At 37.3% G+C, this 25,284-nt stretch overlaps 1 protein-coding gene across 2 annotated transcripts in view; it reads right to left on the reverse strand.

Annotated features, from left to right (window-relative positions):
* The window catches only part of LOC107091800 (signal transducer and activator of transcription 5B-like), a 75,697-nt gene that overhangs the window by 4,111 nt on the left and 46,302 nt on the right, over positions 1-25,284 (reverse strand). For both annotated transcript variants that reach the window (XM_015385960.1, XM_015385959.1), the window contains 14 exons: positions 19,017-19,160; positions 18,770-18,926; positions 17,249-17,338; positions 16,278-16,452; positions 13,821-13,951; positions 13,459-13,610; positions 13,032-13,187; positions 10,451-10,630; positions 9,783-9,870; positions 6,336-6,458; positions 5,948-6,040; positions 3,192-3,398; positions 2,459-2,553; positions 2,192-2,334 (listed from right to left, as the gene is read on the reverse strand). In XM_015385960.1, the coding sequence (XP_015241446.1) occupies positions 2,192-2,334; positions 2,459-2,553; positions 3,192-3,398; positions 5,948-6,040; positions 6,336-6,458; positions 9,783-9,870; positions 10,451-10,630; positions 13,032-13,187; positions 13,459-13,610; positions 13,821-13,951; positions 16,278-16,452; positions 17,249-17,338; positions 18,770-18,926; positions 19,017-19,147 (1,921 nt within the window). In that variant the 5' untranslated portion in view covers positions 19,148-19,160. The remainder of the gene's footprint in view (positions 1-2,191; positions 2,335-2,458; positions 2,554-3,191; positions 3,399-5,947; positions 6,041-6,335; positions 6,459-9,782; positions 9,871-10,450; positions 10,631-13,031; positions 13,188-13,458; positions 13,611-13,820; positions 13,952-16,277; positions 16,453-17,248; positions 17,339-18,769; positions 18,927-19,016; positions 19,161-25,284) is intronic.

Below are 25,284 nucleotides of genomic sequence, written 5' to 3' on the forward strand. Positions count from 1 at the left end.
AAAGCGTAGCCAAGGAAGGAACACTTAATTTTAATTTTGTAAGTTTTTTATCAAGCTTGCTTAATATTGTGCACAGCAAACAACCTCAAAATGTTGTTCTTATTGTTTATTGTATTTATTTATTTATTGTATTTTAATTATTAATCAAAATATTTCTGTTGAAATTTTATCCTTGTGGTATCGAAAATGGTATCGAGTATCGAATATTTTACTTAGTATCGGTATCGAGTTGAAAAGTTTAGAATAGTGACAACCCTACGTGTGAGGGATTACCTTCAAGTCAATGAGTCGCTGCAATTAACTGGTTTTACTTGGGAAACTTTGAATAAGTTTGACTGTATGATCTGGTTGAACTGTAAAGTGCCTTGAGATGAAATGTGTGGTGAATTGGCGCTATATAAATAAACTGAATTGAAAACTTAAAAAAATATATATATATAATGTATAACAACAATTAAAATATATGCTCTGTTAGAGTAGTATAAAAAAATAGAAACCATATATTACAACGTGTTTCAATACTGGTGCTATTCCAGGGAAATTACTATTTAAAAACATGGAGGCGTGAGGAACCACAGATAAAATAACCTCTGCTACCATCAGATCATCTGAGCAGGGAATTTATATATGAGAACAATTTAGGTTATTAATAATCAGAACCAGTTATTGGTGCAATAAATGAGTAGAGAAATGAAATAATGAAATGAATAAAGCATGAGGCACTCACTCGTCTCCACATCTGTGAATTGAAAAAACAAATTGAGCCAATACCTAACATTAAAAGAGACATAGGTATAAATTCCTCACTGCTGTCTCCAGGGAATGACGTTTTTGAGTTGTTGAGTGTTATACGAAATCTGTTTTGAAAAAGGCCACAGGAGGAAAGACAGAAACATTGTTGATGATACAAATATGGATTTTTTAAAAATAGTTAATGTAGAGTCCTTTCCCAGCGAAACTGAGGAACTCTAATGGCTAATCGAGGCTAGCGAGATACAGGTTAAACCTAGCAGCAGATATAAAAAGACCCTTCCTTTTATTCTAAGGTCACTAAGCTTTTCAAGGGTGGTTACTACCACCCTTGAAAGCTGAGCCAGTCAGCTTTATAATTGATAGCGACTGTTTTGGCAAGCTAGAAAGCTGGAGAGATGCCTTGGCTCCAGACTTGTGTCTCGGCATTATGTGGTCAGACACCAGAGGGCTAGATGTTTAAAAAATGGGGTCAGTCAGGATGCAAAGTCCCCTAAACAGCTTTATCTAAATCCCATTTTTAAACAGTTTGATGAAATAAGAGACCATTTAGTTTCTTAGGTAAAGAGCTGCTCACTTAATTCTAAAAGGAAATTAAATGTTGTTGTTACTCTTATATGTAGATGGAAAGGATCTCCTGTAGCGGTCTGTGTGGAGCAGACCTGGAAAAGCCTTTGACTAAACTGGTGTTTACTTTTCTGGACCTTTAAATTCCCAGATAACTCCTTTGGATCAAAGGTGAAATTGCGCAACAGTGAATGCATTGACTCTTGTTAGCTAGCATTCATCTCCTGTGCATCTCTGCAAAAGAATGATTTAACATTCATATATAATTTCCGTATTCCTCCAGTTTCTTTGTGCCCTTTGAACCGCTCCTGTATTTGGTCATTAAGACTCACAGACAAATATTTTACACTGGATGCCCTTCCTTACGCAACTGAGATTCAAACCTGGGTCCTCTGCATTAAAGTCAAACCCAAACCGCTTCACCATGGGAACCACTCTCTACTCCACTTATTCCTCTTAAAAACTGAAAAAAAAAAAATAATAGCTAAAGAAAATTCCTTGAAAATTAATTTATGTTAAACAGCAATCCTGCAGTATAACGATGCACTGCTAGCCGCAATGGATGCTCAACAAAATCTATCAAAGAAAACCGCTGCAGACGACACCAGAGTTGTGAGAAATGACTTCTGTTATGCATGACTGATCGGCATATGCAAATAATATGAGCTTTGAAGTGCTTGAGTTTTATTTGCCAATTGTCATGTGATTGAGAAAAAAAAGCATTTCTTGCAGATATGCATGTGATTTGGGTCTGAATAACTTAAATCGGTCTGTTAGTTTTATTTGTAAATTCATCGCAGAGAGGAAAAGAGCCTATCTGGGTTCATTGAGGAGAGTAATTTGGTCATCAAATGTGATGTCCTGCACATCATACCTGCTTTGTTGGGATTTTCTGCCACCCATGCAATTGTTATGCCTCCAATCTCAGAGTCACTGAAGCGCAGAAGAAAAGTGCCATTGGGTTTGGACATCAGCATATCCTGAGCCTGCTGCTTGTTAACAAAGCCCAGGATGGCTCTACAAAGAGAGAGACATGTAAACACAAAGAGACATTTTTTATTCATGACTTTTTTATTGTACTAATTGCCATCAAATTTTTGGATGAGAGCAATAAAATAAAAAGCTTCTTAGAAATCCCTACCCATCATTCCAGTGAGGTTTGAGATGCTTCTTTGTCAGTTCCATAACACCATCAAACCACTGCCAAAATGTGAAGTTCCTTCCTGGCAAGCTTTCCTGTAGACACATATGTTGAGGAAAAGATCTTCAGAGAAAGAATGCAGAGTTCAGTTTTATTTCACATTTCCCTAAATTAGATGGATTCACTGGATTGAAATAAAAATAAAATACATAAATATGGGTGAGCATAATGCGTTAGTGGTTATGGCAGTGTGTTTGTGTATGTACATTTTTTTTAAAAGGCTGACACTTTAAATTTCTGTCATCTGATGAGAATAATGTGTGGTGATTGGGGGGGTGCACATTCTGCATTCAGTGGCCGCTTTAAGCCATCAAATGAGGCCTCCAGCATTCTTCTAAGAGGACAAACAACATGATTAAAATGAAGACTTGAGGCATTCTCGCTTATGTTAACCACATAATAGAGCAGTTAGGATGCGACAAACACAGAGAGATATATTTCTGTGTATTGTATGGATCCCCTACTGTGTAAATGTTCCCATAAGAGCTATGCATGTGGTTAAAACATTTTATGCATTATAACTTGAGGGCTTAAACATAAAAGAAGTCAAAACAGAGCAGGATAAAAAAAAAAAAATCCATCCATAAAGTTAATGTTAACAGATAACAGAACACTACTTTTGAAAGCTGTGTGTTTGTTCAGAGCATCACGAGGTAAGAGGGCTGGTGCTAACCCTGTTAAACTGTGACCAGGTCATCGTCATGCTCCGGTAGTCATCAGGATTGTTGCTGGAGCTGCTGAAAGCTTTTTGAGCCAGGAAGACCAGGTTCTCCTCAGATAACCCTCTGTTGCTCTGCACCTCTGCCTTGTACTTCATATTGATGGCTTCACACAGCTGAGGCCAAAGCACCTTATCTGGCACGAGAAAAGGCACTCGACCCTGCACACATACAGGAGGAATACGTGGGAATAAAAAGCTAAAAACTTTGTCAGAAAAAATGAATTGAAATATATATACATAGATGTACAAAAGCAGTTTTTTTTTTTTTTCAAATCATGCATCACAGACAAACAAGGCCAAAGGTGAAAGTCTTTTGTGTTAAAAATTAAAAGGGATAGAAATGCAAACTAGTAAAAATAAACTGTATATTACTGGAGCTACAAATCTGGGTTGTTGTTTTATTTTTATTTATTTATTATATGTTTTATTTATTTTTAATTTCTTTCTTTTTTTATTTTAACATTAAAAAAAAGAAATCTGGGTTGTAAGAAACCTTCAACAGTGCTACTCAAAATAAAGCTTCAGAGCCATTTTTGACAGTTTTTTTGGACTTAAAATAGTGAATAAAAAATTTGAGAGTGAAACTGGAAAGCACAATTTAGGCACCGCGCAGTATAATAAAAGTACAATAACCCTGGGCGGTTAATGTTAAGAAAGCGCTGCTTTTACAACTTTTTATACACACATGGACAAAATTGTACCCCTCGTTAATTTATTATTTTTTTTTTTAAACACAATGGTCACAGAAATGACTAGAACCCCAAAAATTAACAATAAATAAAATTCTATGACCATGAAAAAAATAAAGTCAGACATTGCTTTTCAACCACGCTTGAACAGATTTAAAAGAACTAAACTCATAAAACGGGCTTGGTCAAAAATGATGGTACCCTTAACTTAATATTTTGTTGCACATCCTTTTGAAGCAATCACTAACTGCAGTTAAACGATTCCTGTAACTGTCAATGGTGCTTCTGCTCCTCTCAGCAGGTATTTTGCCCCACTCCTCATGAGCAGCCTGCTCCAGTTGTCTCAGGTTTGAAGGGTTCCTTTCCCAGATGGCATGTTTCAGCTCCTTCCAAAGATGCTGAATAGGATTTAAGTCAGGGCTCATAGAGGGACACTTCAAGATGGTCTAATGTTTTTTTACATTAGACCATCTTTACATTTTTACAGTTTTTAACTGTGAGTTTTGGGTCATTATCCTGTTGAAGATCCATGACCTGCAACTGAGACCAAGGTTTCTGACCCTGGGCAGAATATTTCCCTTTAGAATCCATTGATAGTCTTGAAGTTTCATTGGACCTTCAGAGAATCAACACGCTCTGTGCCAGATGAAGCAAATCAGGCCCAGAACATAACAGAGCGTCCGTGTTTCACAGTCTTCTTTACTTAATATACTTCTTTTTCATAGAGCTGATGTGCCTCGGCAAAAAAATTCAAATGTAGCTTTTTTTAATTTTGTTTTTAACAATGGTGTTTTCCTCAGTCATCTCTCATTAAGTCCACTTTGGCTCAAACAACAACGAGTGGTGCGAAGTGACACCGATTTTGTTTGAGCTTGAAATTCATCTTTAATCTCTTTAAAAGTTTTTTGGGGTCTCTTTTGTCAAAATTTGTATGATCTGCCTCTTTGATTTTTCATGAGGTTCCCTCCTGTGGCCACATCCGGGGAGGTTAACAAAAATAAATAAATGTATCCATTTCTGGCATCTACTTAATCATATTAAGTTGCTCTAGCACAATTGTTTAATGCTAGCAGGGTAGAGCTAATTATGTCAAAAATAACTATGATTCAGTAGATGTCAAAAACGGTTATATTATTTATTTTTTTTCAGTCTATTGGCTAGAGTCCCATGGATTTTAAATTTCTGATTAAAACGTGCAGCTGTAGTCACCGGAACATCAAGGAGCTTGGAGATGGTCTTATAGCCTTTAACTTTAACATGCTTGTCTATCATTTCCTTTCTAATCTTCTGATACAACTCTTTCTTTCGCTTCCTCTGACTCATGTTGAGTGTGGTACACACCAGGTCACCAAACAGCACAGTGACTACTTGTCGCCCTATATATGGGCAAACTGACTGATTACAAGAATGGAGACACCTGTGATGGTAATTATTGTACACACCTTGATTTAACTTTTCTATGGGAACCATCATTTAACTAAATCTTTTCAATATGTTTATTTGTTTATACTCATTCTATTGAACCATTGTTGAAATTGTCTGAGTTTCATTTGCATGTTTTCATAGAATTTTTAATAATTATTACTATTGAGAGATCAAAGTTATTTCTGCGACCACTGTGGGTTTTTCTTTCATTAAACGAGGGGTTCCAGCAATTTTCTCCTTGTGTGTACTTTCTCATATTCAGTGACGTGGTATTAGTTTGACACAACACAATAAACTCTGTTGCCCCAAATATGTGTCAAGAATAGCAGCAAGAATTCCCAATATCAGGGCTACAAAAAAAAATACCTTAGAAATGTATTTATTTTAAGTGATTATAACAATGATTGTAACACTGCACTGCAATCATCTACTATTTACTTTCCTTTTTAAAGATATCAGTATTTCTGTGTCAGTAACTGGTGTTTCCTGACTTTGGAGAAAATTACAACTAAGATAAAAACAAAATATGATTCTGTATTTTAGCTAGATGTTGATAAGCAGACACAATCTGACACACACAGACATTTTACTTACCGCCTCTGCAAATGCATTGTCCCACAATACAGTTGCTGTGGCATTATTGTCTTGGCTACCATGAACTATCACCACAACAGGAAGGGATAATGTCTGATCAGAGAGAAAAACAAAAATATTCAGCCATAATTCTGTATATCTATATATATATATCTATATCTATATATATATATATATATAATGAACATTAGCTAAGAATTGGGGAAGCATAATGGTATGTTTTATCAAAAGCTTAGATTTATTCTGAATCAATTTATATTCAGAATTATTTTTAACGATAAACAATTCTGCATATAAATTAATTCCTACAATTACGAAAAAAAAAATAACTGGATAGCATCTTTCCATATTAATGCTAATGTAACTCCTATGTTAGATTATTTCTTACCTTAACTTGAAAGACAAGTTCATTGCTTCCAACGCTAAACTGGGACTCAAACAAAATGGTGAACTTCTCTTCTGTGACTGATTCTGCTCCACGTCTGTCTGACCGCTTGATCCTTTTCAAAGACTACAAAAAAGAAGTGTTAGAACAATTTCAGAAATATTGGCAATACTGCTCATAACTATTGGAGATATTCTCATTTAATTTTGGCACATTGATTATCCATAGAGGGCAATGGAGGATGGATCAGAACCAAAATGGAGGAGCTGTGTGTGCAGTAGATGTTTATAAGTATATGATTGCTGCTTTCATAGGATTTTTAAAGGGAAAACAGCCACCAGGTGGTTCTGAATAAAGCATTTGATTAAATGATAGCCAGGAAGTGTAACTGCATCAACAATTAAATGAGTTTAAGTAGATAGTTGGTCTGGAATAAAAATGTGTCAACACAATGCCAGGAAGGAAAGACATCAGCAATGACCTTGAAGAAAGATTTTTTTTTTCCTGCCAATGACAACGGTTACAGTTATGAACTTTGTATGTTTTTGCAGCAAACAGATCTACATAAATTTTTTCAGCTCTCTTGATATTTTATTTTTTTAGGATGTAGAACCATTCAGAAAAGTTAATGACTCATTAAAGTTTCTTTTGAAATTGTTTAACCTAAACTAGAGTTCTTGTCACCATTAATATAAGCATGTTTGTTAGTTTTCCATAAATTTTGTGCATATGTTAGTGTTTTATTTTTTGCAGTTTATTAAATTCAATATGTTTAACTAACATTTGCACTAATTATTCACAATACATTAAACTTAATGGGTGCTTTGAGAGTATCATCTTTTACACCTAACTTACCAATTACATTTTCTCCATACTATAACATCCTAATTTTCTCATAGTCTCTATGCACACATTTAAAAGTAGATATATATATTTTTTCTTTTGTAAGAGGAGTTATGCTTTCTTTACCGCAGGTTCTCTATGGATTCACTTCATGAAAAAGTGATTCATGCTGAATTCTCTGGCTTTGCGTGCAGGCGTGCTCCACGCTCTCATTCACCTGGTGTGTTTCCAACACAGCAAGAGAACAGGGGCCATGAAGATGGATCACAAACCACTAGCTACACCTACACCTCAAACAGACTCCCTAAGAGCAAGAAAAATTTTACGATAACGATAAGGACCAAACTGGAGCGTCATAGGTGACGGAATTATACGAGTGTAAATAGCAGCATAGCTTTTAACAAGTAAGGATCAAAGATTTGGTAGTGAGCAATTTTTTTTTGTTAAAAAGGTAAAATCATCCTTTTAAAAATTATTTTTAAATATTTAAAACTTTTTTACGCCAAATGACATTACGCCCCTAAACAAGAGACCAATGCAGTCACAGTGATTGCTGTTGTGTTTTTTTCTCTTCCCCTATGCATGTGCACAGCAATGATCTAATTTGAACTTGATTTACCCGGAAATCTGACCTTTTTCGTGATAAAACATGTGGGTTGCTATTGAATTTCAATAACCTGCGGGAAAATCCAGATTATAAAAGTGACTTTGTTTTTTTTTTTGTGTCAGCTCATTGTGCAAACTAGTGCGCACCCTTTATAAAGCACGATATTGGACCTCCTCCTGTTTTGACATCAATGCGGGAGGAATGCTAACATTAGCTGCCTTGTTAGCACCAGTTCCATCTCTATGCAATCAAAAGGAGAGGTGTTAAAAATATGAATGTTTCTCTCTCAAGTAGAATTATAAATCCTACAGTTTAAAAACACATTTGTTGAATTAAGAATATTAACTTAAGCTTTTTTACTCAAGTAAAAGTGTAGAAGTACAATAAAGTATTTTCAAAAATACTAGTATAAGTATAAAAGTAAAGTAATGCAGGAAACAATGTTCTAGACAAATGCTTTCAACCTTATACCGGTTATTGCACAACTGTATTAAAGGAAACTTTTTCTATAATTCTGGATAATAATTTTATTATACTTTATTTTCTTAGTTTTATAACTAATGGAAACTGTCAAATTTATCTTTACATCATTTTGAACAACTATTTATTTTGGTGCTATAACGAGTCCAACCACAAAGAAACTAATTGTCTGAATGAATTTAATTATTTTTATGTTTTTTTGTTTTTTTTTATACTAACAGCTCATAACGGGAAATTAGATTAAGTGGAAGAGAACAAACAAGTCAATTTTTTAAATTTAAGGTGTAGAAATTAGAAATAATTGCAAAACATGTAATGAGTAGAAGTAAAAAGTTGTCTTAAAAATAATTACACCAGTAAAGTATAGATAGCCAGAATTTTGACTAAAGTAAGGTAACAAAGTTATTCTGCTTTGTTCCTTGACACCTCTGGCTACAGCCACATAAATGGGCATACAAAAAAGTCAAATTCTCATGCACACTTTTATAAGAAATAAAAGGATATGAAAGGAGGACTAAATGATTTCTCAGACATTTAACATGAGCTTAAAGTAATTATCAGAAGGATCTTATAAGCAAAATACCAGGTTAACCCCTCTTAACTTTAGCAGCACTTATACTGCTGCCAGCTTCCTTCTCTGAAATACTTCCAGGGATTTTACCTTCATTTTTTTATTACATCTTAGACATAATTGTCCCCCTAAATGGACATTTGAAAGAAGAAGGACATCTATCAATCCACAGTTAGACACGTTGTTCACGTAACTTAGATTTAAACATATGTATAAGAATGATTTTTGTTGTAGACGCCAGTAAGACTAAAGTAGAGACACAATATCAGGACAAACACTTCAGAACAAGTGACACTCCAGGTAATAAAAGAGTGATCTGGGTTTGTGATGTAGTCGCTATGGATCAATATACAGAACTCTTAATATAGGGAGTACTTTCTTTGTACTGTAGCTGAGTGTCACACTTCAAAACCAACCCAGCTAATATTTTGTACATCCACCTAGTCCAATGAAAACAGTTTTCACTTGTTAAGAGATGACACTTCAGGGTGTGTTTTGCTGTTTTTAGTGACAAGCTGATGACAAACCATCATATGGGTGCTGTGGGTTAAGGGTGGGGCACATCTTTGTTCCCACACCTCTCTCAAGCTCTTAACAAGATTGGTATCGAAGAAAGTGAGAAGGCCAGATCTGCCTTCTGATCTGCCTGGATCAGTTTGTTCTGGTTTCTATGATTTATCTTTCAAATAGATTTCACTTGTAAACTTGGGGGTGGAAGGGAGAAAAAACACACCTGTATTTCAAGGTATGCTCCTAAGTAATAACCTATAAACAATTAACTATTCTCAACTGAGTTAATTATTTATGCACATAAAACAGAAAACAGGGTGTGGGGGTGGTTTAAATGCTTTGAGTTGCACAATGAGAGCATGAAGCAGGGTAAATCACTTTCCCGTGATTCCATATTAAAAAAATTATCGTCCCATTTAGATAGCGAAGCCCCACTTACCATGTTTCTGAAGTGGGCGCTGAGAGTGCCTGTAGTCTGGTGGTACTCCATCACACAGTTATTGTTAAGAATTTCTCCACTGCTCTCACTGGAACACAGACAATTAAGGAGGGAGTAAATTATCTCTTCTGTCTAATGTGATGGACACATGTGCTGAGAGCTGGAGTGCTTTCATCTTTCTGTTTTCCAAGAATGATGTTTCTCCTGTTTTAATTAGAATATGCCGCTATCATCGTAACCATCTTATGCTGCTAAGAACAAAGAAAAACTTGTGTTTGAGCACGCGGCTTATGGCCAACGATGATTCAACTCTTCAATTGATTTTCAATTTTTGCCCCTAGCTGCCAAGCTGACCTAGAGATCAGAGAGATTTGTTAAAAATCAGGAGAGAGACTGTGAAAAAGGCTAAAAACAGATTCTGTATCTACACCACAGATTCCTCTGAGGCATTTTTCAAGTTCCAGTCATGTCTCTGTGCTAAGCTGTGAAACCAGAAAACTCATTCCAAACAAACTTATATTTATTGATCTCTATGGGAGAGCCTGAAACATCTTATGAAGCATCATGGAACCCCAAAAACAATCTGTCTGTAACCAAAATGGACAAACTAATGTTTTTCTTTTTGTTTTTAAATTTGCATAGAGAGAAAAAGAGTACTGAGAACGTACTTCCTCGTGTTTTCATTTTTCAGCAAGGCCTTGGCTTGCTGCTCACTAATTATGGTGGCTTTGACCTGGGGAGGGTTCATGTGCACGTTCAACTTCCCTCCCACTAGGAGGCGTACTGTGGCGGCAAACTTGGTTTGGGTCTTCAGAACCTGGGGTGGTTGTTTCTCAATGATGAAGGTACTGTGAGAAGAGGAGAAAGAAAGAAACAGGAAGTTAAAAACAGAGCAAAGCAATATTTATCTGCTTGATTCCCTTTACTACAGCCAACTCTAATGCAGTTAAAATGAGAATTGTTAAAGTTTCAAATTAATTTTGTTGCTGCAGACACTGTGAATTCCTCTTATTTATTTGTATTTTAAAAGATAATAATTTTAAATTAGACATGCTTGGACATCTTTATGTCATCAATGTGTCTTAGCAGGTTTAATTATCAATTTTCTTTCCCTTTCATAAAGTAGCTCTAATGGTAACGTTTAACCAAGGCCATCTGCAACAAAAATGATTTTTACAAAATTCAAATTTATTCACTTTTAATGCAGTCATGTTTATAATTCTTAAGATCTCTGTTTAAATTTTAAATAAACTCTGCATCCTTTGTGCAGTCCCCTTGAGGATGAAAACACAAAATAAAGGTCATCTTAGTTACACCGCTTCAATCGCCCAACAATAGCGTCTCTCGAGATATTTCTGTCAAGATAATCTATCTATGAGGAAATACAAACACATACAATAAAAAGGCAGACAGAATAAGATATAAGCAACAGCACAATTCTGCAGGTCCAAAGGGAGCGTGAGTAAAATGATTATGTTGTTAGGAGTCTATAATCCTTCTGATGTGCAGGTGAGATAAGTAGCGATAGGAAGGCAGCTATCTCCATTTGACAGCGTGAAACCTCAGAAGATTTTAGGGGATTCTAAAGAGGATGTTGCCAGAGAAGCAGTGCATTACTATCTGGTAACAGACTTGTCTGTAGCGAGTCATAAATTGCTGTGACAATGACACGACTTCTCTGTGTGTTATCACTACCTGTGGGGACTATCTCATAAGACAGTTGCAGAAGATGCTGTCAAAAACTTTAGCATACTCTCGCTCAGATGCACGGAAAGGCAAAGGCATCCTGGCAGATGGGCCTTTGGGGAGTACAATAATGGACCGAAACAAGTTGTATGTGTCTTTTTACCCACAATGCCTCTGCAAACCTCTTTAGGTGCATTCATCTTCCATTCTTTATCTTAACATACTATAATGGAAAAGTGGTGACTCTTTCAGGGTACCATCACTTTTTAATTGTGATGCATTTACAATGTATTTGCAGTGTAGTGAAAAGCTGCTTTGCTCCTTACAGGTAATTTATGTTTTAACTTTTTGTAACAGGTTAATATTCCAGCTCTTTACACAAAGTTTCACATCATATTAGATTAATGCCTGGTCTGGATAATCAGGAAATTAGATAAACAGCTGCAGAACCCAATGCAGGGTCTATGCATACATACCAATCTACAATACTGACAGAAATTCAACCAGAATTAAGGTGTGAAGGCAGCCAACAGCCACCAATCTGACAAGTAGGACTGCACTGAAAAACAATCGCAAAATAAATAAACAAAGTTGAGTTGGAAATAAGATTATTTGCCAATGGAATGAGTTTTTTTACTCTTACAATAAGATAATTAGATAACATGCACTTGAAATAAGACAATGAAATTGCTTTTTTTTTTTTTTTACTTTAAATGTAAATTGTCTCGTTCAATTGGGAAAGTGTCTCACATACCTCCTCAATTCAGAAAGAAATGCACTAATTTTGAGAAAAAAAAATTTATTGAGATTCAAATTTACTCTTGTAAGAGTCAGTGTAGGAATTTCAAAATTCAACTCAATTGCAATTTTTTGAGTTACAGGTCAATTTAAGATTTATTTGATACAATATCAATGGAAATATTTTGATACTGATTTTGTAATAATTAGACATTTATTTCTTTATTTTCTTGTCTATTTGAACAGCCATTGTATACTATTTTAAGCAATAAGACATTAATATGGAGTGCAAAGGTTAAAAAAAATAAGTAACATTGAAGTAATGTCCAAAGTAAACATTAATTATTCTCCTTTCCTGTTAGAAACTGTGATAAAATAAAGCATCAGTTCAATTGTGAAAAGAAGGCACGAAACTAAAGGCAGCCTGAGAGTTCTTAACAGTCTGGCACACTTTCAACTCCTCTGTTCATATTTTATTAAAAAATATAGGCTTGTAAATTATATATAATATACATCAGCATAGAGTGTGTAGCCTGTAAGGGAACCTGTAATAAGCTATGTAGTTTATTGTCATGCAACAAAATAACTGTCAATCAAAACAACATAAAACTAACAAAATAGCAGGGAAGAAATGGAAAGCTACTGTATTTGGAAACCCACATTGTTTCCTATGTGTGTAGAGTTAACAATGAAGACACTGACTGCAACATAAAGTAACCGCCCCCTGATTTATTTAGGTTTTCATGTTGTTTAAATTAATTCTATGATCTAAAACATTTAAGTGCTAACAAAAAATAGTTAGAAGAGGTCCAAAAGAATGCTCACCTCGTGACCAAAGCTGAGATGATATCTGTGATTGTGCTGTTGAGTTCATTGAGGAGTTCTTCGATAGGTCCGGGGATGGGCAGCTGCTGCCTCAGGTGCTCGGCCCGCCGAATCTGCTGCCTGTTTTGCCAAATAGTCTCTGCAAGCTTCTCACACCTGACAAAAGAATAATTGCAATGATTTAATACTTTCATAATCAGAGAACACTCCCTCTACTAGAACTCATTAAACATAGGTTAAACATAAGAACTCCTGAGTCAATATATAAGAGATGGCAGCCTGTGAATACACACTTTGTATGTCTTTTATTAAAAGCTTCAGAGGTAAGCCCAGAGGAAGCCTGTTGGAGGCTAATAAACCCGTAATTTCATGCTGTTTGAAGGATTCTAGTGGCTGTTTTCTTAGCGGGAGATGGGAAAGAACTCACCAGGACTGAAGGATGTCCAGGCCCCCCTCCGGCGGGCCCCCGTTGCCTGCCAGCTGTTGCCGTCTCTTCCACTGGATCAGCTCGTCATCCAGAATGATGGTCTGCTGCTTTCGCAACAGCTGCAGTGTTTTCTGATGCTTCTCTGCCAGGTCCTGTACATAAAGCAGTCAAAACAAATGCAAACTATCACAATAAAATCAATCAAATGTATTGTTGTCTTTTGGTGCAAAGGCCCGCTCAGGCTGATGGAAGGCCACTCCTTAGATGGATGCCAAAGAGGCTATAACAAATTTAATTCATCTGCTTTACAGATGCGTAACTGAAAAGACAAATATGGAGTACTTTTACTGAGGCTTTCTCACCAGGCGGTATTTCTGTAGTGTGTTGGCTTCTCTTGTCAACCATGCCTCCACGGTAGCTCTCTTGCTGAGGAGGGCGGGTTCCCGCAGCTGCCGGTCAGAAGGGGGCAGAGTGGCAAGGCTGGACAGCTGAGCTGTTGAGGGTGTGGACAAGTTAAACACTGATCAAAAGAGAGGAGAAAGATTTTTTTTTAACCTGTGCAAATACAGCATATGTTATAGTCTTTGAGCCATAATAGCTTACTCCAAAGTCGTCCCTTTAGGGAAGTGCAGACCTTGAGAATTCCATTGTACTCTGGCCCTCATGAAAAAAGCTGTTATGAAATATGTTATGAAAGCCCCCCCACACTCACTCTATGGAATTAAATTAAGCTAACAGCTGTTAGTTTAGAGTCACTTAGGATTACCAAAATGACATCTATTTAGTAACATGCAAAAATAAGAACTATTTCTTCTTACTTTGTTACAAACATTTCCCTAAGTATTTCAAAGTTATGTTTTTATATCTGTCAAATGTCTTGAGCCATATACAAACAGCATAAGCAGTATCTAAGGACCCAATCTAATAAATAAATTACTGCTTTTATTCAATGCATTTGCACAGCGGAGCTTAAGTCTGTGATTTTTCTGAAATTTAGAGACATGATCTGTGTGGAAATGATGCTTAAGTGCTGCATGTAGTTTGGAGCCCTGTGTCTCCACAGAAAGCACAAGCCAGCTAAAGTGCATTGCATGCTGTGATCCACCTGCGATTCACCACTGTAGCCTATGTGTCACATTTTTCACCTCTGTCCTGGTATCCCACAATTTCAAATAATGTCCCGCATTGAACAGGGTTTAAATTGTAAAGAAAGCAGGGCTTGAACCCATGTCACAGCGCTAACTACTCTGCATATGATGTTCTTAAAATGAAAACAGGTAAAGGACTTTAATAAATATCTCTGAATTAAATGTTTTACTATGCTTAACTTAAGGACATATAGACCCAATAAGACTGCAACAATTTATCACATTTGCTTTTATTTGTAGATATTGTTGCTTCCCTTAACCCTTTTTTTTTATGCTGCACAACACCAATCCAAGTTTACTAGCCAAGGACCCAAAAGATCTTCTAAAAACTCCAATATGTCCTCTATTCTTTGCTAAAAGCAAGTAAAAATGTCAGATTTTACTAGCCAGGGACCCAAAAGATCTTCTAAACATTCTAATGCATTCTCTATTCTTAACTAAAAGCAAGTAAAAATGTCCAATTTTACTAGACAGGGATCCTAAACATCTTCCAAACAGTCCAATACATTCTCTATTCTTTGCTAAAAGCAAGTAAAAATGTGCGCAGGACACAAAATCGACACAATGTATAGCAGCACCGGATATTTCTGTCTAAATCACAGAGATGCCAATATGTGGTCCACATTGGATCACTATAATTGCATGAACTTAGAGATCAGAAAAATAAAGAAGGTAATTTGAGGCAGAATTCTTGTTTAACAAAATATTTGGTCCCATGGTAAAATGAAAGCCATCAGAATAGGGCTTTAAATGCCCCAGAATGTTGGCCAATTCCTTCTAAAGAAAATGGTCTAAGTCAGGGTTATGTGACTCCTTGCTTGTAGACACCTTTAAAGCTTGAAATCACTGTTAAAACAGCTGATCTGAAGAGCTGTCATCCATTTAGAGGAAACATTTGTAACTGAATGTTGACTTCTTGGCTGAGGTCTTGAGACGTTGCTTCATTATTTTCACATGATGATGATTTTTCCCCATGGTAACATCTGCTTTGGGAAGCGCACAAAACCCTCATGCAGCTAAACATGCCCATGACATACAGATGTACTGGAACTATGCCGATTATTAAAAAAAAATGTCTGTTTATCAGACCACAGAACATGTGCCTGAAAGTGTGAGCTTTTTTTACTCTAAATGAAAACTTTACTCTGAATGCTTATGCTTCTGGAAGAGCTGTTTTTTCTTAACTCAGGGTCCCCCCCATCCAATGATGTTTGGGTGCAGCATTAGTGTAGGTGCCCCATCCAGGGAGGCTATCGACTCTTGTCAAAGCCACCCAGGGTTTCCATTCCAGAGCTTAGGACCATTGCTCCATGCTTATCTTCTTCTCTCTCTTCCCATTCTCTGTTTGATTATTTTTCAAGGTTTTTAAACTGTAGCACCATGATCTGGGATTTTATGCATAACAACCACAGTAATGGAAAGCGCTGAGTTTTGTGAAATGTATCTGTATTTTTTCTTGCATCTAGGGCACGGCAATACATTTGGTAATTCTAACTCACCTATAAGACCTGCGAGTTTTAATTGAGTAAATGTCAATAAAGAAATGTTGCACACCGTTCAACCTACACATTTATAGATTTCTTACTAATTACCAACCCTGCAGCTGCTCATTATGCATGTTAGTAATTAGTTTTGAGTAACAACACTGACAAGCATGTCCTCTGGTCTCACCCTGGATCCGAAGGCTTTCTTGGTACTGGATGATAAAGTACTCCTGGTTGTGCTGGAGCTTACGCAGGTCGTTCTCAGTGTCTTGGGTGAGCAGGCGAAGCTCCTCGAAGGCTTGGTTGATCTGCTGGTACTTCTGAGACATGCTGTCCATCATCCCGCCCACTGGAGAGCTTGACTAAACACAACATGGGAAACTCAGAGATGGAGGAATGAGGAAGCCAAACATCTGTGACTGAAAAAGTTTGTTTTTGCACATCGTATGTTAAATCGCTTGCCAGGTGGAAGAAGGGATTTGTTTACTTTGATTATTAACACAAATGGGTGAGCTGTTATTTTAGAGCCCTTAGGGTAGGATGCTGACTTTTCTATGTTGCATTTAGGGCGTTTGATGACGAACTCCACAGTGGCCTACAGAAAATACAGAGGCAACAGTGGAAAAAACGAGATGAGAGAAAAGTCACGTGTACTTTCTGGCTTGCCATGAGCGCACCACGGTGCCTGTTGGCGTGAATTTCATTCCGTCAATTTCACAAAAAGAAGAAAACACGATGTGACTGAAAATCAATTCAGAAAAGGACTTAGCAGGAGTCAGATGTTTTTACGCACTGCTAGTTTTATAACTCGTGGTGCCATGGTGTGAACGGAAAAAGCACTGCTTCATAAGGCAGCGTTACAATGGCAAAATTCAAAAGAGGAGATGCAGCAAAAACATAAATAAAAACTAAACAGACACTAATGCACTATGGAATCACTTTAACACCAGCCATATCAAATCTGCTTTTATTTTTTGGACAAACAGCAGAAAAAGACAGCAGTTATCCAATTACCCAATTTCTGAATTGAGGACCATTATGTCGTTTGTTTACTTAGTAATGTCAGGTCTGGTCCAGGAGGTGGCATGAATAGTTGGTGGAGGTGTGTGTGTGTGTGTATATGCAACACACTTCAAATGCCATCCACATCCAACTTACATTTGTTGCTTCTCTGATGAGCCTCTGCTCTGTGTAGAGGATGTGTTTGATACATCGGACCAGCTCCAGCGGACAGCGGTCATACGTGCTCTGAAAGACAAGGAGAGCATGAGCCATGTTAAGATCCGTTAGCACCCGACGAGCCGAGCAGCCGCTGCTCACAGGGCACACCAATTTAGTAGCATCAAAGAAGCTTGTTAAGTTCTGGAGGGAATGCTGGAGACATGCTAAAATCAATTAACACCTTGAAGCGCAGTGTGGCACACCTCAGTGACGGGAATTACAACTGTTTATTAAACTAGCGAGTAGTCGCTGGGATATTTTAACTACTGGTGAGTAGATTGTTATTAAAAAATAAGTATGATAAACATCTAAACATAAACTGATTAAAATTACTGTATAAAGTGCAGGCATGGTGTCATGGTTAAGAGATCAATACGCAAATCCGTCTTTATTTCCATGCCAGGTTTCAGGCTTGAGCAAATGGTAATCACAGGAACCTTTCAGTGAGCAGGGACTTCGATCATAAATAGCAGTGTTGGTTGGTTACCTTAGAACTCACTTGGTCTGTTCTCTTGTTTTCCTCCATGTGGATACAACCTGTTCTCAAAACACCAAGTGTATTGTGTACTCTTTCTAGGAACTACTTCAAGGAGGGAAACTGAGCGAAACACTTTTGCTTTTTAAACACCTATCCCCTGTTTCATTGTAAGCAACTCAAATATTGTTTTGAAACCTTAGTACTTTGTTGTCTTTTATATTTATTGAACAAAAGCTAGATATCATTTGCATTAATAAAAAAAAATGTACTCCTAAAAAAATTCTATATTATCAATTATTAAATCTCCTTGTGCTTTCATATCACATGAAACACTTTTACTGTGGTGTACAGACGTTGTACCTAATATAGATAATTTCACACAAATATATTGACATTGTAAATAGCAATACTTGTATCTGGTGACTTTAACAAATCTATAGTTTTATCCACTATGGCACAATGAGGAAGGCATTATATCCAGCATTATATATTTTTGTTTTACTCTACATACATACAGTAGTAAGACTACATTAGCAGAGTTTATATGTCTTTATTAAGCATTGTTTAACCTCTCGTGGGGACTTTAAAATTTTTAATACACAGCTCTATACTAAGTTTAACACTTTATTTCCATTTCTTCTTTTACAAATAGCTTCAAAGAAGTTTGACTTACTTCTAAAGTTTGAATGTAATCATTTTAATAGTTCTCTTAGCTTGTATCTCTTAGGGAACGAGCACAAGCTGAGGATTAAATATGAAGTAACTAGTCTAAAAATGTCAACAAATGAATATCGGAACTGAGAGTCAGAGTTTTTAGAAACAGGAAAAAAAAATTCAGCTTCAAGGCTTCATGAAAAACCTGCTTTGTACTTAAGCTTATCCACTGCATGTACATGTGCATAGGAAAGTTTACTGTAGGTTCAACAATATGAAATGAAGGGATAACTCAACAGAAACACAGCAACAACAACAAAATTTACCTTGAGTTGATTAGCGTAGTGACCCAGTTTGATTTTAAGTAGGAAACCATCTTCTCCAACCTGGTGCTCAGCCTTGTTTTGCAGCTCTTGTATCAGACTATCCAGCAGACGTTTAGCTTTGAACTCCTCCTGTGGGTTCTCCAGGTCTATGGCATCCCTAATGAAACACAGAGAGACGCAGATAGAATAAATGTGGAATGCATGTAGTTTGATGACTCTTGATGCAGTGGATACCAACAAAACTCACCAGAGCTGGCTCTCTATCCACTGGGACAGATAATGTCGCACTTCAATGGGGAAGTGCTGGCCATACAGTGATTGCATCTGGTGAAGCGCATCTCCCTGAAGCTGCTGGGCCTGAATCCACACTGCCATCATCAACACCCTGAAGCTGCAAGGGAATCAACTAGTTAGTAAACAGAGTATCGGCCTGATGACGCAAAAAAACTAGCCACATTTGTGCGATTTGAATACAGAGAGAAAGTTAGGAAACTTTAAGTTGACAGTTTGCTGAACTAGCTGTATATATATTAAACCTGCAGTAATAAGCACATAAAGTATGCAATAATGACAGATTTCACATTTACACATTAAAAAAAGCCTATACATTACAACACACCCTAAATGTTTCTGAAACAAAAATTGTACAATGTACATGCAAAACCTTTCAATCAGGTTTTCAAAGCACAGAACTAAGAATAGACTTAGGTTTTAAGCAATATACTCTATGTTTTTAAAATTGGCTTTAAAGGACAAATTATATGTTTAAACTTTTTTTTTTTTTTACTTTTTTGATGGTCTATAAGGTGCTGGCTGAATAGTCTTTGGCCAAGGTCATTATACAGGGGGATTTTAATATTCATGCCGACAATAGACCAAATTGGTTTTGCTCAAAATGTGCATAGACCAACACATTCTCATCACCATACTTTGAATCTTTGGGAGGCATATGGCATTTATTGTGAAGAAATAAGAGAAATTCTTCACAACCCTAGTTGTTCTGACCACTTTTTAGAAACCTTCAAAATGTAATGTAAGTATTCTCCTTCCCAAAAGAATTCATTTGAATTCAGACAAAATAGAACTTATTGTCACTTCCTCTGGAAGGCATTAACTAGCCTCGAAATATAGTGTAAAAAACCTTATTTTTATTATGGGATATTACAGAAAATCTAAATTTATTACACAGGGACCATGCTGAGAAACTAGTCCATGCCATGGACAAGTTCCCCCAATGGACTTCCTGTTAAATCCAGAGTAGAATTTAAAATTCTATGAGCCCTATATAACCTAACTCCATCTTACATCAGGGATCTGATTGTTCCTTTTGTTCATATCTTCGCTCCCAATGAGTGAATATACTATTATTGTCTCCAACATTCTATGAACGTTAAACAATGTTTTATAATTCCGTAAAAGTTTAAAAAACAATCCACTGGACTTGGTTTCCAATGGATTGTTTTTTAAACTTTTACGGAATGTCTATGACCTGGATGACTGATAATCTTCATCAGCAATGTTTTACAATGTTTTATTTAAAAAGCATTTCATTATTTTGTTATCCTTTGAATTTGTTGCTTGTCCTTTATCTCCCCATCTACGACCAAATCTATGAGCTATATTTCAATTGATACCCAGCTTCACATGCTTAATAGAAAAATGTATTCTGTTATAGCTAATAGAATAAAATCCACTTTACACACAAGGCTGTGAACATTGTCACATATCTCATTACAAGGTGCAGCAGGAGTCCTTAAGGATTCAAATTGAGTTTGCTTGTTAAAGAGGCCTGTTGAGCTTGAGGAGGCAGTGTGATGAAAGAAACACAAATTTTAGTTCTTAAAATTCAATAATACAATGTGCTGAAAATACCCAAGTTTTATTATTCAACTAAGATCAATTATACTATTCTATATCTATCAGAAAGCAGGTGCAGATTGAAAGGTGCAGTCTATGAAAACCATGATTGATTTAACTACATTTTTTTTTTAAGAAAAGGTAATTCCATGGCATATATAAACACAGCATAAAATGAGCAAGCAGCAGCAAACATCATTAACACATTTAGTAATGTTCATACTGGACTGATTTTTTATTTATTTTTTCCTTTTTTTTTAAGAAAAATTAAAAGCTTAGATAGCTTGTGAGTTTAGTCTTATCTGCACTGTTATATGTTGCAAATATTTAGTGCTTAAATTGTGTGTTAAATACATAAAAAGCAAAAGATACTTAAAAATTGAAAAAGATTCCACTACTTAGATCCAAATACTTGATACAATTTCTGCCCAGTCCTTGTCAAGCTTTTTAAATCTAGCCAATAAACAATTATGCCATAAACAATTATGCAAAGTTAGCTCATGAGAAAATCAGGATGCAACCAAAGAGAAACCTATTGCAAATAAGGTTAATAATGCAAAACTTCAAATTGCACCACAAGAGAGGTCACTTTAGGATTTTCCAAAGCTTCTTTTGAAATTCAACCTGTGTAGATTATAAGGAATGCTGTGGATCAATCAAGGTCCAAAAACACTAAAGCTTCCTCTTTCTCTCTTCTTTGAAATGTTCTACCATAAGTTGCTGATAATTGATTTAAGCCTTTATTTAATTCTACATGGTGTAGGTCTCCAATGTAAAAGAGGCTAAAGTTATACCAGAGTATAACAAAACTACCTCGATGATCACAGGTCACACATGGTTCTTTAAACTGGTGAAGATTCTTAGTCATCCAGGTCATAGTAATTCCAAAAAGAAAATTAAAAACAATCAACTTTGGATTTGTTGGTAGATTGTTTTTAACTTTCTTTTTTTTGGAATGGTTCTTTAAAGGAGTCATAGAATGCAAAACCGAGTTTACATTGTCATAGATGAATAACAATAGTTCAGTGGGTTAAATGGATGTACAGAGAAGTTCAAACCCCATCGACACCTCCTTTGTCTGCAAATCTCACAATTCTAAACTTCCACCATAAAACGGGCGAATCCAAACGAAGTCTCAATTGACATCAACTCGGGGATGTTGCCGTATTTGGTTCTGGCCTGTACTTTTGTCTTTCCCCGAAACTGACATACAGACCAGCCCACTGGTTCACTGGCCCAAGCGAGGGGGGCGGGTATGAAGTGTCGACTACTGGGCCGTTGACTGGACCGGACTTCAGTGGAGAGCCATGAGCCGCTCGTCCTCAGCCGGAAGAGGGGCGGCAGGCGGGGGGAAGCACGGTGCCGCCTGTGTCCAGGCTACCATCACCAGGTCCGGCTCAGTCGCTCCGTCCCCCACTGGCTCCCTGCCCCTGTCCGCCAGGGTTCCTGGACCAGCCCCGGAGCTGACGGCTCGGTTCCAATGCCCGGTGTGTTTCGACTATGTGCTGCACTGTAGGCGACCAAAATGGACCAAAATTTTGAAATTTCCCCACAGACTATTTTTTATGTATGAAAAGTAGTACATATCTGTGAAAAAGGGGACGTCTGGTCAGCCTACCATATCAACAATTTCAATGTTTCAGTGAGTGTGTGCTTGTTGCTATGATGCGTCTTTACTTAGCAGTTTCGCTCATTGTAAACCAACCAATTAGCGGACAGCTCAGCTAAATATTCATGAGCATACCATAAAAGGAAGAAAAGCTGTTGTTTCATTTTAGGGCTTATAACCAGGCTCATAGAACAGAGAAAATGCTTGAACAGATCTTAAGGATCACCACCAAGTACCCTATATAATCACTCCACAAAACAAAACTCCAAACCATGTCTGGCAGACTGATATAGCTGTAAGCAAAATGAAGCAGACATTTCCTCTGCCTTTATGGCATTAAAGATGTATATCTTAGAGTTGAGGCTTGGAGCCCTTTAGTATTTATTACAAGCTTTACTGTGAAAACCAAAACCTCAGTGGTTGCTGCCATCAAGTCTTTTGCAGTTGGGTTGAGGGTTTTTACCACCTGCCTCCCAGAAATCAGGTGGAGGCAACTGACCGCAGTATTTTTCTACCTCGTTTGGAGGATTTGTCACTGTGACTTTAACTTTAACCTTGTGAAGTGACTTCCAGACGGATCTCTAAGAAAAAAAACAAAGGCCTCTGTTCTTAAGTTTATTAAAATTTTTTTTTAGAGTTTGCTTCATTTCTAACATGCAATTATAGGTATTTGAGTTGTTTCATATAAAGCACACTGTTTGCAGCTAGTTACTGATTGCATCAGTTTGCTATGAGATGCAATTGGGTTTGCTAATGTCTGCAAAAAAGAGACAATTCTAGATAAAAAAAATGAAAATAGAACATAGAGATATAGATGTTATAGATAGATCTAGATATTTTTTGAGGAGATCCACATAAAATTTTTACTATATCCGTAATTTGAATTACAAAACATCCTGATGAGAAACAACTTCCTTAAATCTGTTTTATTTTTCCATCTTCAACAATAACAGCGAGCTATTAGTGTTTCTGTGCAACACTTATTTTTCACTCTGTTTTCACTCTGAACATGCTTAAGGCTTAAATTGTTCTCGAGTTATCCCTAGGTTGAAATGCATTGTGTTGGGTCAATCTCGCTTGTTTCCAGTCAACACACCCACTCACCCTTCTCAAAAGTGGCTCAGTCACTGTCAGTAAAAGGCAGAGAGAAATGAGTATGCGGGAAGTTTGTGGTGTACATTTGTCATGTTTGTGTGCGCATCAGTGTATTTGTAGGTGTTTGTGGTGTCAGTGGTTCTGCCTGACAATGTGTGCATCTTTTGTATACCTGTGCACAAACACTTCACACAAACATACCTACACATAGCCTCTTTACTATAACCCAACAAGCAAACAAAAAAGGAAGTTAAGCCTCCAAACCAATACGATACTGTGTCTCTCACACATCTCTTTCACTTTTGTTTCTCAGCAACTTATTTCCGAAATCCGGACCGCCCATTAAAACACTCTGCGTTAGTTTTGTTTGATTTTCTTCTTCCATAAATGCAGTTTTTTTGATGCAGCAATTAAACAGACATATGTCTAGGTAAACACTTAAAGCCACACAGAATTTAGAGATGCAAACAGTAGACTATCTCCGTTATAAAAGAACAAAACTGTGTTCTGAGCAATGTCCTTCAGCAAAGCAAGTCCCAGGTTTAATTCCAAGGTGTGCATGTTCTCCCCATGCATGGGTTCTCTCTTCCTCACACAGTCTAAAAACTTGACTGATAAGGCTCAGTTAAGCTTGACATTTTGCATGTTAAATGAGACCCACGGACAGCAAGTCTGCAGCTTTTATACTTCATGCTGCTTTTACACTTGTACCTAATATTCTGGCCGGTTCCAGGAGTACAGCACAACACAATACATATAGTAGCAGAAAATACAGCCGTTTTGGTTATCAAAGAGTGAGAATAATTTCCTTCCGAGAGATATCTGTGAAGATTCTCAGTCATCCAGGTCATGGTCAAGCTTGAAATGTTGAGTTCAGTTTAGACAAATGGCGGTGGTGCGTGGAAGGTTTAATGACGTAATTTGATCGCACAGACCTCGTGCCCATATCAAGCATATTAAGCCTTAAGGCTGACTTATACTCAGAAACCACATCATCTGTGTGTGTGTCGCAGTGAATGCAAATGTGCGCCCACCCCTGTCACAGACACCCTGTTGCACCTCTCCAAAATTGTAGGTGACCGCTGACAGTGCCGCAGACAGGAGGCCTCTGATTGGTCAAATCTATATCCGCTCTACACTATGCATAATTCCTGTTTGGTACCTTAGTGGTTTGTTTTGTTTGTATGACCACCATAGCGGAAAACGATTCGTGAATTTGGACCAGTTAGAAGAGCGAGGAGCGTGAGAACGCTGGGACCCCTTTCCACTTGGATCCCCGCTCTTTTTTGCCCTCAAGTCCCTCCGTTGTCGAATGAACTTGCTAGTTCGTGATTGTCCCTCTTGCGTCGTGGAGTGGAATAACATAGCGCAGACCAAGCTTTAATATTGGGCATAAATCAAAAATAGCTGCAACAAGCTCCAGTGATGGTAGTACCGGCGTTGAAAGTAACGGCGTTACTAACACCGCTACCTTTTTTTAGTAACAAGTAATCAAAATGATTACTCTTACTGTAACTATAACACAGTTACAATTGCCGACACCCCGTTACTGCACGTTACTCAGGTCGCACAATTAACCTTTTTTCATTATAGGACTCGTGCGCGCGTCATGAGAGAGGGGAGGGTGGAGAGTGAGGATGACTCCAGCGGCAAAACAGCGTTTTCCAGATGGAAATACTGGTGTTACGTCGAGCTGCGTTTCCCCATCAGATACGGTTTCCCCTGCATCTCCGCACAGCACGGCGGCACGATTCACCGCGCAAGCGACAGGAAACGCGCATGTTCGCTAAAGGCGCGTAACAGCCGCCCTGTGCCCACGCCACAGGGGAACTACGGAGAGCGTGAACGATCATTAGCCTATATGGAGAAAGGGAGAAATATGGATGGATGGATGGATGGATGGATGGATGGATGGATGGATGGATGGATGGATGGATGGATGGATGGATGGATG

The sequence above is a fragment of the Cyprinodon variegatus genome, unplaced genomic scaffold (genome assembly GCF_000732505.1).
Source record: "Cyprinodon variegatus isolate N-32 unplaced genomic scaffold, C_variegatus-1.0 Scaffold352, whole genome shotgun sequence".
Lineage (NCBI taxonomy): Eukaryota > Metazoa > Chordata > Actinopteri > Cyprinodontiformes > Cyprinodontidae > Cyprinodon > Cyprinodon variegatus.